The following is a 16,902-nucleotide window of genomic DNA, read 5'->3' on the forward strand; positions in this document are numbered from 1 at the left end:
ATACATCTTACATACTTTCTTTATTGCTGAAGTGATCAGAGCCTTTCCACATCAATGGTATTCGAATATCTAAAGGAAAAAAAAAAAGAGAGAGAAATTGCATTATAGGCAATACTGTAGATCTGTGATCAAAATAAAATACAAAACGTTTCTCATTTGTTTTCTTGATCCTGTTACCTCCAGAACGTCTTCTACCCAATGCATAGCATAACTACTTCAATTTTATTATCAATGCCAAAAGAAAAATAATCACTTAGTTCAACTGGAAGAGTCATCTTCTTTTATAAATTATGCTAGGGTGAAGAATATTTTAAATCTCTTCTGAAAATACCTGAAATTACATCAGAGAGGCTGTGTAACATAGTGCTGACAGGTGTTTCTGTCCATTATTACACAAAGACATAAACTGAAACTTCACCTAGCTTAGCTTGTGCTGGAAACCACTTATCTACCTACAGGAAGAAAATCTTCCCGTTTTAAGGGAAAGATTGAGATATTTATTTTGCAAAGTCTTGTTCTGCCAACCACAAAGCAAATATCACTTTTAATCACATTCCCGGTTAGAAAATTTAAGTTGAGATAAAAAATTTAGAAATCATATTTATGTCAAAAATATCCTTCTATATCAGAACATATTAGAGAGGCCACTACCGAACCATTAAGAGTCATGCCTGTCATTTAACTATTAGTAGAGTACTTTCTTCATTAACTTTCCAATTTATCTACTCAATTTGATACAGTACTGAGTTACATTTCTCTCCAGTTTTGAGAGCATAAATTAGAGATAGTGTTCCTTAGTAGCCCTTTCTTAAAGGACAAATGCGATGAGGGCTCTGTGATGCCAAAGCTGATTTCTGAAGTGCAACACAACATTACTGTAAAGCATATGCAATATAGTACATGACACAGGATGGCAGCAGTGAACAGCATTAGCTGAACCGTCTTCTGGTAAAAGTCTTCAATACTGTTGTACAGGAACATTTCTGACACCAGAGCTGATCTTCACATGAGGTAGATGGAAAAATCCACATGTAGTATGATAAGATGCAAATACTAGTGATATTTTTGCAACAGATTATTTGTCATATATTCCTATGGGGTTTTACAGCCAAACTTCTTGTTGATTTAACTGAAACTGCATAAAAATAGACACTGTTTCAGAAACAATACTAAATGAAAAAATTTACATTTAAGGCAAATTTTGGTATTACTACAGGATGTCTCATTATACATGCAATTTCAGTTCTGAAACCCACAAGTGCATCCATTTTTAAAAACATTCATAAAATCTCATGAATTTTCAACAGTGAATTGTCATATACAGTTTTAGACTGCCACAACTTCCTAAGAATCAATACCTCACCATTTTCTGAAACCGCCTTTCAGGTCCAAAGAGGCATTTTTATGGTAACCATTTCTAAAAATAGTCAAAGGTTTTTAAAATACAGAAATAGATAAAAATACACTTTAACTCAAAACAGTTACAGAAGTTTCTCATAAAATTTGTATATACAACAAAATATAGAATTATATATAAAAAATAATTTTGTGTATATATGTGTGTGTGTATATGTATGTGTGTGTATGTATATAAAATATTCATCTCTGTCAAAGAAAAAGCACAGCAAGTTTCCTTTCTAAAAGACAAGGGTCTTAAATTTACACAGATACAAGAGAATAAAGAATTACAGTAAAAGCCTATCTGCATCTTTAATGATAGCAAGCCCTGAATGACAGTTCTAATGTGCTTAATAGTTCTTATTAACAATTAGAGCACTAGATTAAAGATTACTTCTGCATGCCACTTTTAATATCATGCAAGCTGAAAAATTTACACCTTAATCAGAAAGTCATCAGGATATAGATACTGAACTCTTTGAACAAGTTTAACATGATACTTGTAAATCAGTTTTCAATCCATTTTTCAGCTGCCATTTATCAAAAATAAAGATCAATTTTCACACATCTTAATCTCAGTTACAATTAGCTGTAAATCCATGTGGATTTAAACTGGATACATTCAAGCACTGCAATTAATCAGTTTTAAATCCAATGATTCCTTTTGACATTTAAAATAGCTTTATAAAATAATTTTAAATTACTATTATGCTTTTTGATCAACATTTAATGTATTGCCTTCTGACAAAATAATTGTTAAGATACATAAATTACATAATTTATTCTTGAAAGAGTGGGTTAACAAGTAAAACTAAAAAACAGGAAAAACATCTGGATAAGGAATGCACTCCCCACTCTTCCTGACATGTAGCTGCTCTCCTTAGGAGTAGATTCTCAGGGCCCTTGCATAGCCGTTACTGAACTTTTAATGCTGGCCACATGATCATACTATTTTGGTAACAGTTTGAGCTTCTGGCATATGCTAAGCATATGATACATTACTCCATTCACTTATAAATGTATTAATTTCCCCTAATATCCATTCCGTATATTCAGCTCTTAAATTACAAGCCCTATTATATTCCACAGATTACCACTCACTCCTCATTTCCATCCTCTTCTAGACAATTCAGTCATGACATCTCCCACTTCATTCTGCTTGTATCCCAACCATATTCTCAACAAGGCAGGCAGGCACGCATGCACATGTGCCTTCCAAACATGCAGGGCAACTCCCACTGCACATCACTGAAAGTCGGTATGCAAGAGACAGAAAATTGAGACGTGTGCTGCATTTCCTACACAGGGATTGGGAAAGATAGGGCAAGGTGGATAATGAGACATTATAGATGTGAACATACCACAGCTGTGGAAGCGGAGACAGGGCCTGAGGTGGTGTGCCTACACAGAGGTGCCTGGGCGACAGGACAACGTGCAAAGAGGGATCAGCGAGGTCCTGGTAGGACGCATGTATTAATATCACCCCAGGGGCTCCCAACCACGTCTTGCCCATAGGCTCCTGCCCCAGCCCATCCCCCACAACTGCCCACGTCCCCCAGTTCTCTGCTTCTCAGGCACAGACAGAAGAAAGTGAGGATTTAGTAAGAGGTAATCTCCGCAAGGCATAAATCTCTCAGTAGGGGCCGAGAAGAACCAGTAGGCCTTCCTGCTGCAAGATGGACCTGGCTAGGCTTTCTGACACTAGCTTTTGAAGAGGGGTGAGGCATGTTAGCATCCCAGCACACTCAGGCTTCAGCTCAGAAAGAGGTAGCTGATACCTCCTCGTCTCCTCAGTCTATGTCATACCTCTAAGGGAGGTACTAATAGAGCCCAAACCTCCCGTTTAAGGACTGCTACGTTAGTAATGATACAAAATCGTTAAAAAGTTTGCACATAATGAGAAGCAGCAAATTTTGCTCTCCTACCCTGTTGTCCCATCACCAAAATAAACTAGCTAAATGTTTCATATCCTAAACAAGTTTTTCTTACTAAAAATATTAAACAATTCTCGTGTTCTAAAAATAGTAAAGTGTATTATGCGATTCTAAAGTCTTCACTGCAGATGAGTCTATAAAGCCAAAGGGGCAACGAAAGCACAGAAAGGCAAACAGATGCTGTAATCCAACTACCATAATTAGAAAAGACAGATATACGTTCTGCAAACAGCTGTGCTGGCAGAAAAACATTGTTGTATCACATGCTCGCCACTCATCTTCTACTCATAGTCACCTTTCTTAAAGAAAGGTCAAAACATGCAAGGTAAGTTAAACAGTGGGCCCTACTACACTATTTTCTTTGTAATGAAGTAGGCCAGGGAACACAAACAGGTCTGTTACCAAAACTGGCAGAACAGCCATAACGAACAAATAAAGGCAGGCTGGACATCCACTATTAGCACAGCATATTAAGGGAGAGCCCCTCTGCAGCCTAAGTGCCAATAATGATAAATTCACGATGCTGAAGTTTTAAAACAGGCTGGAAAACAGTGTGCAAACCTGCTGGAAATCACTGATAAATACTCTGGTTACTGGTCTGCACTGGAGCCATGACACTGTACCTTTGCTGTAGTAGTTACCTGCTACAGTAGCTAAATAACAGTTGATGTATTACAGTTCTACCCTCCATTTGTTAGACAGACTCTATATGATCACATCTAAGTTTGTCTTTAAAGGAGGGGAAGGGGAAATTAGCATCCACATATTTCCTATTGGTTTTAAGGGATTTAATCACTGTTAAATATTTGTCCAAGCTTTCAACACCTTTAAGCTTATTTAGCTTTGAAATGCATTTACTGACACACAGAAGTATTTCCCACTGTGAAAGTCCCTGAAACTAAAATGGAAATAATAAGTAGAATTTTCAAAAGCACCTATGTGACTCAGAAGCGCAAGAGGATTTATGCCCCTGAACCATATACACACTTTAGAAATACTATCTTGTTTGTATATTTTGCAGAAGTAGCTACTGCCCTGCCAATTAGCTGCTGTAATTAAGTGATCACCCAGCTGTGTACCTGATATAGCAACCTTTGCTCTGCATGCCACCCGGTCTTTTGACCCAGTGTCTGAAGACCTGCCAAAAAGAAGAAGAAAAAGAGGTTTGAGATTCATGCATTTAGACTTCTAGAACAACTCTTTAAACATTACAAAGTGTCAGGGGTTTCTAATATAGCTCATTTCAATTGCTCCTCTTTAAAATTAAATATGGTCTTGCAGGTTTAAGATATGAGTCATTAGATTCCTGAGGATAAGCTGGAAGGAAGGTACACCATCAATTTTCTTAATTCCCTCTAAGAATTAACTCCAAAGCTTATTTAACCTGGACATTAAAAGGCAAGTAAAGTCATCTTCCCTGTCTTTTCCAGCTCCAGTAGAATCAAATATGTTATCAACTTTCTCCTTCCTCTGTACACAGAATTGAGTAAGCAATTTAATTTCTGTATTGGTTACATTATAGGTTACAGACAAATGCCTCCTCCTCTATTAATAGACACCAGCTACAAAAATTGGTATGTTAATATTGTGAATTTGCATGTAGGCAGTCAGTGTGCTAAGTGGCCAGCCTACAAATCTCAGGCTGAACCTTAAACTGAGTCAAAATAAACTATAGATAATGAGCAACAACAGAGTGCTCTGCTTCCATCTGCAACTGCTCCTAACCTCTAGCCAAATACAGTAAAATGAAAATTTCTAGTCACTTCCAATATCTTGACTTCCAGTTAGAATATCTTCAGAACTCACAGATTATAAGATTAAAGAAACAGGGACAAAATTAACTTGAAAACCCAAGTCACTTGCAGAATTTTCTCTCTCAACCCTCATCATCATCTTTATCTGGATTAAGCTTTAACCAAATTCCAGTCTTGACTAAATACTGGAAAAGAACTGCATTTGCACTATCAGCTCCCAAAGAAGATCTAAATGTTAGAAAGATAACCCTACAGTGTGTATCTCTTCTAATGACCTCAGCTGACAATTCAAATGACTTCTTAAGATAAAACTCTAAGCAATGTATGACAGAGACAAGCCAAGTAAACAATACAGCAGAGTATGACTTTAAGAAAACAATACAGCTGTTCAGATATATCTTCAAGTATCTCTGCCCTATTCTGGAGATAGGTCATCACCATCCAGTGGTCATGGACATCAAAGATCAAGGGCTGTATAAATCAGCATATGTACATATTTGATATTACTCTGTCATTGAAAGCATAAATAAAAGATAAACCACCACAAAGATCTTAATAGGAAAAAACACTACAACTGCAATAATTACAAAATGTCACAAGTTATAAGTGCTAGTTTTTGAAATCAGCATTTATGACAGCAGTCGATGTAAAAAAATACAATTTTCTCCTTCAATAAATTTCCCCTATAAGACCACATTTCTGAAAGCAAAAAATTAGGTTAATTGCTATAGATACAGTTCATTGCAACTGTGCACATACTTGAAGAATTTCTATGCTAAATTGCTACATAATATTTCATTAAAGCAATAATCTGAAAGGGATAGTGTCTCTGAATCGCTGCTCTCAATATTGCCAAGTTCGATTCCATTAGGCACAAAGGAGGCAAATAAACCATGTATACCTTAGTTTATTCAAGAATTATAATGTGAAAATATTTTCAACTAAAATCATTTTTCTTCACATTTATTAAGTTGTATTCTTTGACTACTTTGATGTCGTTAACAAAAGTGGCCAGCAGAGGGTACCAATTAACCATGATGATTCCGTCATTAAAGAGACTTTAGTAATAGTAAAAAGAATGAAAAGTAGAAATACATGTATCCAGACTTGGATGCTTTTCCATGCTTTGGTCCTTCAGAGTTGGTTAGGTACCTTTTAGTAGGCTAAAGATAATCGAGACAACGCGTCTATTGCGTTACCTAAGATTCACATGCTGAATTCCGGTAGATAATCTCCCTAATACAATCCACCCAGAAAGTGATTACTTGTGTTTACATTTTCTAAAATAAAAAGAACATACTGAAGTGGTCTAATAAAGTAATATAGTAAGGCAACAATAGTGTATGTATGTCTAGGGGAAGAGAGAAGGAGGGGTTTAAATCTACTTTTCTAGACAGGCTGCCTAAGAATTCATCTAGACAAAAGTCTGTTTCATAATACTCTGTTTGAAGTAAAGCTGTTACTCACCGTCCTTCAGTTCTGTATGAGACCAGCTCTTCTTTTTGGTTCTGTAGCTCTGTCCTGTATGCAAGTATGCGGGCGTTGCAAACCATCAGGTTTTTAACAGCATGCAACAGCTGGTCTTTCTGCGTGCTCACTGCAAGTAGTTTACAGATGCCTTCTCGCATGCGGATTTCAAAGTTAATCTTATCTTGGATGTCACACTCCTAGATATGCAAAAAACAAGAGATTGAACAACAATTCAGCTAATACAGTGACTTTTTAAGAAGCTGTATTTATTATGCAGTTGTAAGGACAGAAAATACTAGGTTTTAATTACTATGCAGCCATTAAGATTGTTACAAAACGTAAGCAATTATTCTTTCTTCAGACACAAAAGAGCATACTATAAAACATGGGATGTAACGGATTCGCTATATACATTATACACGCAAATTCCAAATCAGGTATTAACAGTAACTTACCATAACTTTACACTGCATCTGGAAGTTGCTAAATATTTATGTGCCTCAGCTGTGTCATTCATAGGATAACAACATATGTCCCCCTCACATGGCTGCTGAGGCCTAACTGAACAAAGCTTATAAAATAACATCCCATTTTTTACAGTGATCCCTAGTAAAATAATCTCTAAACCCAGGAAAATAACTAAAATGCCTTAAATCAGAATTACAAACTCGTTACTTCTTTGGCCATCTTGAAAAGGGTTAAAAACAGATTTTCGCCTGTAGTTGATATACAATTCAGGTAACGCCTAAAAGTCATAAAAGGGGAATATCCCAAGACTTGACTGGTTCAGATAGGATACAAACTAGATGTCAGAGAGCTGTGATAGCTTAAACATTACACAAGGAGCATGCCTTGCCTGATGGTATAGTCATGTACATGGTGCTTTTCATTCAAAAGTAAGAACATGGACATGCCTATCAGTCACTAGAATTCTGTATCACCGTGTGATTTTGAAGGAGTGGATTTTGTTAATGTATTAAAAAAAACCGGGAAGTTAATTTATTCTTATTTACTTCCCTCCCCTCAGAGCATTTATAAGTTCGCATTATTCCTCATTTATGACTTCAAACAGGTCAATCCACACCTACCCAGAAGATAATTAAGATCATCGGTTTTCACTCCATCTCTAAAAGATACGCTGGATTGCCATGGACAGCTATGATACCCATTTCCTTTTCATGTGGCCACCCCTTGCCAACTCAAGTATTTCTAACATGTGAAAAAACAGCACTAAACAGAAGTCTTCCTTCTTGTTTTCTCTACTCCTGTTGCCCTTTCCTAAAGGCCTTAATAAGAGTATTTAGGTTTAGGACTTTACAGGGACAGTTCACTGTCACCGTACAAATGCTTATATTGCGAATACGTTGCAAGTCAGTTATGAGAGAGGATTTTTCAACACCAAGCAAGGGTGTCCCTCTAGAAATCTCTAGAAATAAAAACAATGAATCAGTTGTGAGTTTTATAGTACATTCGAACTCAAAACAAGTGCTTTAGGGTGCGTCTATCAGCCAGTGACTGAAGTTTACAGTGCAATAATTTGAATTTACAAGTTCAGTATTTCAGCAGGTAGAAAAATATTGGCAGCTATTCACAGAATCACAGAATGGTTGAGGTTGGAAGGGGCCTATGGAGATCATCCAGTCCAACCCCCCTGCTCAAGCAGGGTCACCTAAAGCAACTGTTCTCCCTCAAACTCTAAGCAGGATAGAATTAAAAAGGAACTGGATATTTCCCACAACTCAACTACCCAAGAAATCGACAACTCAAGAAAGGGGTAACACTGATTTTCTTCTCTACTTTATTCCTTATTTTCTTCCTTACTTTACTCCTTTACCACTGTAACTATACTTCTTACAGACTGGGAAAGCCCTCTCTCATTAGCTGCCTTTGAGAGGAGAAAGGAGTCCTTTATAGCAGTCACAAAAGGTAGCTGGAAGCTCACTAAACAGTCACCACCCATTCCCTCCTGTCTGCAGAGATGAGTTTTAGTGTTTTTGAAGGGCTGGTGCCATCCTCTAATACTTCATGTTTTGGCTGCTGTTCCACAGTTGCTCAAAGAGCACCTCCCCTTCCAAAGCACCCCCCTCTTCCCTGCCCTCTGGGAAAAAGCAGCTCCAATCCATAAGCCATATGCAGCATTAGCACAGTAACATGCTCAAACTGGCACACTCTACTAAACAACTCCTGACACAGAGCTTCCAGCCACCTCCAAACACTTAAAAAAAAAAAAAAAACCTATCAGATCCCTTTAGTGGTATAAGCCTCACCTCTTTTGTTATAGACAGCAACTTCACAGGGGTTAAAGTAGGACTTAGAGCCATAGAGAAGCTTCTTCAGCCTCATGCCAAGAACCAGCCCACTTACAGAGGCATAGTTTCTCCTTTCCTCAAGTAGGAAAGGAGGTGCTTCCCCCCACCCCAAGGTGCTAACGGTCCCAGGTTTCTGTAGTTAGGCAAAGCAGGACAAATATGTTCTATTCAACTTTTTTAGTGTTTAAGACAATTAAGTCACACAATGATAACACAGATGATAACTAGATACCATGGTTAAAGAGGAGACTACTAAAGAACAGAGGACTCTCCAGAAACTAGAAACTGAATCATAGACACCATGGGAAGCGTTTAGTTTGTGAGCACATTACCACAGTGGAAGCCCTTTGGTATCATGGGGTTGTTTGGTGGCAAGTGCCTCCCAGACCTACAATCCATGATGTCTTCTGATACAAGTTCTACTGATATTCCCTATAGCCTACATCTAAAGGCCTGGGACAGGCCCAGACCAGCACCAGACTGCTCCAGTTTTCTCTCTCATAAATGTACCTTCCAAAGTCTCAGCCACAACCTGTGCATGATATAGTACAACATCTCTGCATCCCCTGCACCTATTTCTGTATCCATCCTTTTTCTCAGCACTAGCTCCAGAAAAGTAGATAGTTTGCATCAATCATCTTTTATTCTGAGCAAAATTTAATGCAGATAATTATTTTTTTTTTAAGCAGGGCCCACATCACTCCTTAAGAAAATAGTTACTCATTCTTTGAGCCTAAGCTAATACATCATTTGCTATAAAGCTGAACTTCATCTCAGAAAAGCAAAATAGCACCTGCCCCTAACATTTCCCAGGGTAACAGGCTTCTCCACTGACCCAGCAGAGATGATAGCTCCTCTCCAGGTCTATCCCCTGGTACTCCCCACTGGTGAGTAAATAAACTCTCCTAGTTCAGGGCATCTGCAAGCACCGGTATTGCCACTTTCAGAATTACACAAAGGATTTAATCCATGCTGCATCTCAGCAAGGCTCACATAAAATACTTTAGACTACCATTAAATGGTTGCTGGACCAGAGCTTAAATAATCTTACCATATAAGTCAGATCTGAAGGAGTGACTTAGTAGTCTGCTTTAGGATGTAAAGTTTGCAAAAAAAAAATAATTGGTCAGCTTTTTTTTTTCTCCCCCCTGCAGTTCCTCTAAAAATATGAGCGTACCATCTGGACTTCAGGGAATGACACAGCACTGTTTTGCCATATGCTGTCTACTGACGTACTGTTTCCCTTGTGGTCCCCATTTTTCCCCCCACCAGTGGCAGCATAACACTGAAGAGATTACTAACAGCTGCTGGGATTTTAAGCTCCATAGTCAGGAACTTAAACCTGGAACTAAACACCACTTTCTCAGAGCCTCTCACTTCCTCAGCTCAGCGTTCCTAGAATTTCAGAAATGTTATATAAACAATGTAGTCTCAAGAAGAAAAAAAAAAAAATCACAATCCACCAACAGTTGCTCAGAATGGTAAAGAAACTGTTGGAGACAGGAGAGATTGAAATCTGGTTTCATTTAATTGATATCTTTAATACAAGCTTTTAGCATCTTATTCCAAGGTACACTTCTGATTTACTGCCACAGAAGCTTAAGCTTAAACTTTATTTATTTAAAATAGCCACATAGTGAGGCAGTGAGTAGTCTTAAAACACAGGCCTTAAAGTGAAAATATCAATTTGGGGAATCTACTGACAGAAACAAGTGTTTGCCAAAATTGACAGCAACAGCCTTTTACAGGCATCACTCAGTTCTAACTCAGGCTTATAGACCAATAGCTAGAAAGATTAAAAAGCAACAAAAGGATCAACTCCATAATCCTGAGATCTTGAGGATGATGAACAGCAAGTTCAGTATGCCAAAGGAGCATCTCCACTGTCCAGTAAGTCAGTCAGCTTTCTCACTTCCCCAGTGTATTTAGCTTTTTAAGGCACAAACAAAACTCAGCTTTCCAGGGTTGTTTCATTGCATTTAACCTGAGTTGCTACCTTCATCCTAACACAGGTCAATCCAGCCAGGTCAAAACAAGCCATCACACAACACAGGTGCCACTCATAAGCCCTGAGGTAATCGATACTTGGAAACCGTTAAGCGAGGCTCGGGGAGCGCCTGAGGAGCCCAGCCCCGCGCGAGGCCCCGGTCAGCCGCCAGGCTCCAAAGAGCTCAAGGTCCCTTGCTCGCTAGCTCGCGGGCGGAGAGGACGCGCACGGCAGCGGCTGCCGCCCCCGCGCTGGAGGCGCCTCGGCCGCTCGCAGCGGCCGAGCCCGGGGCAGAGCGCCGCCGGCAGCGCCAGAGCAGGCGGTAACGGGGGGGAAGGGTCGGGGGTGCGAGCGCCTCACCGGCTCCTCGGCGCCCGGCGCGCGCCTCCGCCGCATCCTGCCCAACGGCACCAGCGTTCAAAACTCCCGCCCCGTAACGGCCGCGGCGGCCGTGGGGCGGGGCGGGGCGGGGCGGGGCGGGGCGGGGCGGCCGCCGCCGCCGCCTGTGCGGATTCCCCCCGCCGCGGCGCGGTTTTACAGCCCGTCGCAGATTAAGAGCTGAGGCCGGCTTGGCCCTCTCAGCTGTAACCAATATACTACTAAACGTGGGGACGATCAGCATCGTTCAAATCGTTATTTTGATTATGCAGATACATTTATTGAAATGCATTATTAATTCCGTATTGCTTAGCTAGAACAGTGCACATGAATAATAAATTTCAATAAAATGTATTTCTGGGTGCCCAGTTTCTTTGTTCCTCATTAATTCACTTTCCGGAAATAGGTCAATGCCACATCTTTCTGATTAATATTCTTTAAACGAGCTGAAAACAGAGACTTACAGCTTTCCTAGTAGCTGTTCAATATTTAGTTACCACCGCACCAAAGCCATGCAGGAATTTTGAACCACATTCCTGGTTTCCTGTGGTTCATGTAATTATGCACCTTTAATATGATGATACCTCGATAGCTGCACTAGTATCATGTATTGTGAAAAGTATATTGTTATGTATTGAAATATAAAAAGTCTATTACTTATTCATTGCATAGACTGGAGAGGAATGGGAGCCGTTTCTCTCCTCTGCTGCCAGTTCTGCTCCTTCGGTCGTCTTCAGCAGCTGCGGCAGCTGAGCCGAAAGAGGACCTTTATGCATGCCCTCCTCCGTGCTTTCTTGGCTTTTCCCTCTCGGTTCTCCCTCAGAGGGAGCTAGCACAAGCGTGGAGTCTCATTGCTTTGCACAGAGCTGTCAGCATTTGGGCGAAGGAAAATATGCGGGGTTGAGTGAAATATGCAGCGTTGTTGGCAGCTTTCGGAGAAGACAGAACTCTCCCGGTTAGCATATGCTTGTTTAAAAATATTTTAAAAATGTAATTAGGAGGGGAAACGTGCAAAGCGGCAGCGCTGCGTCAGGATTTCACATAGGTGCTTGGCGGTTCTGCTGGTCCCTGATGTTTACCACCTGCGCATAAACGCGAGGGGGTGGCTTTCCTCGAAGATAACAACGAGCTGCTGGTTTTGAGGTGTGTATGGACAGCCAAGATTGCTAAGAGGGGGGTTGTAAGGAATTCAGTCGCGGGGCTGGAGAGCGCACAAGGAGGACCTCCATGCAGTCCTGGTGTTTCCTGCACGCAGCTGGGTGCCTCCCCTTCTCGCCTCTACTGCCGCGTTCAGGATTTCAGGCGCGTCAAGCCAGCTCCATCAGAAGAGGAGAGAGGCAGTAAGGCATGTCTTGCCGGGTATGCGCTAGCCTCTCTGAATTACCCAACGATGGGATGCAAACCTGAAAAAACTGAATAATATGCTGGGCTACAAGGAAAAACTGCAAGTCTGGGGTTAACTGGAACTGCACTTTTGTTAAGTAAATATTTGACTGAAAGAAGTGAGAAAGAGCTCCATTCTCCACAAATACCAATGGCCGACATGCTTCAGTGGCTTCTACTTAAACTATGGCAGCAAGAGGAAATGATAGCCTCATCGTATGTATACCATATGTAGAAACAAATAAAGAAAGAATCACTAATTCTGGCTCACTCAAATTCACTCACAGACTCACAAGATACTGCTCCACCACTCACAACTAATACAAAAATTAAAAAATATCTGTTGAAACACTTTCAACCCAGCATCATCCCAGGCAGTTCAGCACACCCGGTTAGGCCAGAATCATTCCTTTCTAGAGCAAATGCACTTGTTCAAGTTTTCTAGAAATCCTTGCTCTTTGCAAGACAACTGAAAATAGCTGGCTCAGGAGTGCACCAAAATGGCTTTGTCAAAAACCAGGATGGCTACTCGGATACAGTATAAGTCATTGCAAAGGACAAACTATGCCACAAACTATTTCAGGCAAGCAGCCTCTCTAAAGCCATTTTTTCCCCTCGTGTAGACAGTGCCCAGGAATCTGTGGCAGCTTTCCAAGAATTTTAGATGCTAATTAGCATGGTTTTGCAATACAGTCTGTTCAGCAAATCCTAGCCTTAATAAGTCCCAACATGTAACTACAGCGAGTATAAAGGGCTCGTGCCTGCAGCCCTTACACGTTTCTACTGACATTGAGTGGAACTGGAACCCTTCAGAAATCAGTGGGAGTTACATGTGTAGGACTCGGCCCTAATTAATGTGAATAGTATCATTGCAAGCTCAGTGCGTATCTGCTCTTGAACGGGTTCAAACACCCAGTTTTCCACAAGAAACGCGTTACTGCAAAGTCTGTCTTTTCACTCTCTTGCACCTGCTTCTGCTTTGGTTCTCATTTGCATTCACTTACTAGAGACATTAGGAGGTTTTTTTCCTTACGAAGTCAAGCTTCATAATTCATTTGATCTGTCAGATGCTTAATTAGGAAATTAAACATTTCACCAAACTACTAGTCCTTTTTCTTAGGTGAACATGGGACTGAGGTTTTAAACTGCCTTTCTGCAGGTGTAGTGAGAGGCGCGATGCCCCTGCCGCAGCCCACGCGTGGCTCCAGCGAGGCTGTCCTACTGCTGCAGCACACACGCTGCTTTGAAATGAAGATGGCTTCATGCCATCCTACATTATCCAGAGAGCTGGGATCCAGCTGGCAACTCTTCTGCTCCCTAGTTTAAGACTAATCCCAGCAGATAGCAGCAATAAAAATGGAAGCATCCTAGCCGTGTTTTCTTCTCGGGATGAACCTCCGCTGAAGGGCAAAGACACCCAAGGAACGACTTGCAAACGAGGGGAAATCCTGCGCAGTCGCTGCTGGTGCTGCTGCACTAGTGCAGAGGAGCCAGGAGGGGGTGGGATGAATTAAATAGGGGATCTATATCCTGCCTTCAGGGGTTGCTTAAGTGAAATATTTTTTTCAGATGAATCACACCTTCACACCATCCTTTTATTTGTCACTTTATTTGCATTGCAAAGCATTTAGCTTCCTTCTAGTATTAGGGAAACTGGATAGCAGAGGAAAGATCATTGTCTATCTAAATCACTGTTCTGCTCGAGTGTTACATCAGTATATTATTTTAAATGTTAGGCCCATCATTTTAGTTTAGCAGGTACAAAATGTCTACACCTACTCTTGACAGCACTGCAATATTTTTCTTAATTTCTTAGTTCCCACAGCTTGCTACACCTACTCCTTGAATATCATCAGAGTGTGCCAGGAGAAATCTATTCAATTCCTATTTAGGTTTCTCCTAAATGGAAATGTATGAAGATTTGTATTGGATGCACGGAAAAGCATTTGCAAAGCTTTTTACAATTGATTTCTACTTATTTCATTTTAAACTGAAAAGCAAACTCTTGCCATGGATTACCATGACACATGACCAATGGGTTAAACGGGCAAAGACTCTGGAATTTAGGGTGTTTAGTTTAACTGAATGCTTATTAAATTCAAGGCTAACTTAAAAGGCAAACTGCCAGCACTGTTAACTCACAACTTTTACTTCAGTCCACTGAGGTCATTTAAAGTCTTTCCATTGTCTTACTGGACAGATCAAAGCTTAGTCCTACAAAACACATTAAATATGGGTATCTACCTAACACTGGCATGTGCTTGTGTTTCACTTTTGACCTGGATAAGGGCAAAATTAATCATCTGGCCAATGAGGAAAAGCCTATCCTACTGCAGTGAAAGTGGTGGTAAGAGGGAAGGGAGAAGGCTCCGTTTTACCTAACTTAAGCAAGTCTAAAGTTAGGTATCTTCTCTAAGATAGTCCTAGAGGCAGTCAAGGAAGACGTCATCCCAAGATATGCAGGTGCCTAAATTAGCTGAGATGAATCACCCTTGCCAGGAACCTGCCTTTCTCTGTTAATTAGACACAGAGGCCAGACTAGCTTAGAGGAAACACTTAAATTTCAGGTATCTAAGATTAATTTTATCCTGATAATTTGTTCATCTTCTGCTCAAGTTTTTTAATATTTTGCAGTCCTCCTTCAACTGCAGTAGTGCTCCAGATGGCACTGGGGTCACTCTTCTGTGCAACGCTTTTCTATAATATTTATGGCAACATCAACAAAACATTGGTACTAGGTGCTTTCAATGAATTATTTTGTTTATAGTTTTAGATTCCTGTAGGATTTCTCAAAGAAACAGCAAAAGGCCAAAAAACCACAAGAAATTGCTTTTCCTTTTTCTACATTGAGTCTAGCAACTGGCTCTGCCTAGTATTCTTAAAAGCCAATCTCTTCTTAAAGTGCTTCTTGATCAAAACACTGCAGCCTCTTTAAATCATCATATATGGGATAAATATACTCAAAATACATTTTGTAACAGAAATTGTAAGTTGCAAAAAAATCTATTCCCATGACAATTTGGAAAAGAGTGTCCGACTTCAAACTCTGAAAACATTAAAAATGAAGTGAAACATCGTGTGACTTTAAACGGCAGTTTCATGAGCCTCTATGTCCTTAAAGGTGTTCCTGCTTGAGACAAGTTATGGACTGCGGTTCATTGAAGTAGAGCAGTCACACATGCCCCTCTGCTTCTGTCTGGGAGTCCAGGGACCCTGGTTCTAAAGCTGGTTCAGATGTGTTCCCTGCAGCAGTACAGAATCAACCCCTGCAGACGTATCCTGCTGAACAAGGACCCTCACAGGCAACTGACACAGCCTTCTTCCAGCTGGGCAGACACTTAATGTGGACACATAGTGTCTAACAAAGCATGAGTCTGGCAGCCTTTCCCTAAGTTCAGACATTTGTTACGGCCTCTCTCTTCTATATGGCTTCCCATCTCCACAAAACTTACAGGAACCAAATTACCTTTAATTTTTCTTTTCCACATCAAAGTTGGTTGAAACTGACTGCTTGGATCCATTGCTAACAGGGGGACATTTACAGACTCAGGCAGAAATTACGGTCATACAAAAATGGTACTCCTATGTAAGCACAGAGTGGTCCTTTCAGCTGCTCAGTGTTAAAAGGATGCTCAATGTTTAAAGGATTTCGTAGAAGTTCTACACTGTCACTTCCATACTCGTGCCTGTACACCAGGATTTCTTTGTTGCGTATAGCAAGCAACCTCCTTTGACTTCTTATGCATTCACTGCAGGTGCCATTTGGCAGAGAAAATGTGCAATGCATCGGAGACAGGTGCACCTGCGTGTTTGCTGGACAGTCGCTGGAGAAGTCACCATTTTGCATCACAGGAGACTCCACTCCATCTAGCTCAGCACTGTACCTTCCATTTTTAGAGTCAGGCCTGTTACGGTTTTTCCTTATTGATCTTGAGCCCTGTGCTAGTGAAGAGTCACTGGAGCAGAGAAATGTGTTGCCATCTTGAATTTGAAACAGGGAATAAATGCACTGAGAACATCCCAAAACTAAAGATGAACTCCTAGATGAGGAAATAGTGACAGAAAATCACCTTCCCTTTGACAGCCAGAGGTCTACGTTCTACTGCTGGTATCAGAGCAGATGTAAACCCACTTCTGATAATCGTCTCCCAGGAGAAAGGAGAGATTCTCCGGCTCGCTCTTGGGAAAGGCATCAAATTTGTTGTTTCAAGGTGAATACAGTATTTGCAGTATGGAGTCGGGAGTATTTGCACACGGTCTCCAGTTCTTTTTTTTTTCCCCCTACAGCT

At 40.6% G+C, this 16,902-nt stretch overlaps 1 protein-coding gene across 3 annotated transcripts in view; it reads right to left on the minus strand.

The window, feature by feature from the left end:
• RTKN2 (rhotekin 2) overlaps positions 1 to 11,325 on the minus strand; it is a 35,278-nt gene extending 23,953 nt beyond the window's left edge. For 2 of the 3 annotated variants that reach the window (XM_068950816.1, XM_068950814.1), the window contains exons 1-4: positions 11,213 to 11,325; positions 6,554 to 6,753; positions 4,412 to 4,470; positions 16 to 69 (exon numbers count right to left, since the gene is read on the minus strand). In XM_068950816.1, coding sequence (XP_068806917.1) covers positions 16 to 69; positions 4,412 to 4,470; positions 6,554 to 6,753; positions 11,213 to 11,248 — 349 coding nt within the window. In that variant the 5' untranslated portion in view covers positions 11,249 to 11,325. Of the gene's footprint in view, positions 1 to 15; positions 70 to 4,411; positions 4,471 to 6,553; positions 6,754 to 7,011; positions 7,272 to 11,212 lie in introns of those variants that run through there. The other variant, XM_068950817.1, reaches the window with a different exon arrangement.
• Positions 11,326 to 16,902: the final 5,577 nt, after the last annotated feature.

The sequence above is a fragment of the Struthio camelus genome, chromosome 7, assembly GCF_040807025.1.
Source record: "Struthio camelus isolate bStrCam1 chromosome 7, bStrCam1.hap1, whole genome shotgun sequence".
NCBI lineage: Eukaryota > Metazoa > Chordata > Aves > Struthioniformes > Struthionidae > Struthio > Struthio camelus.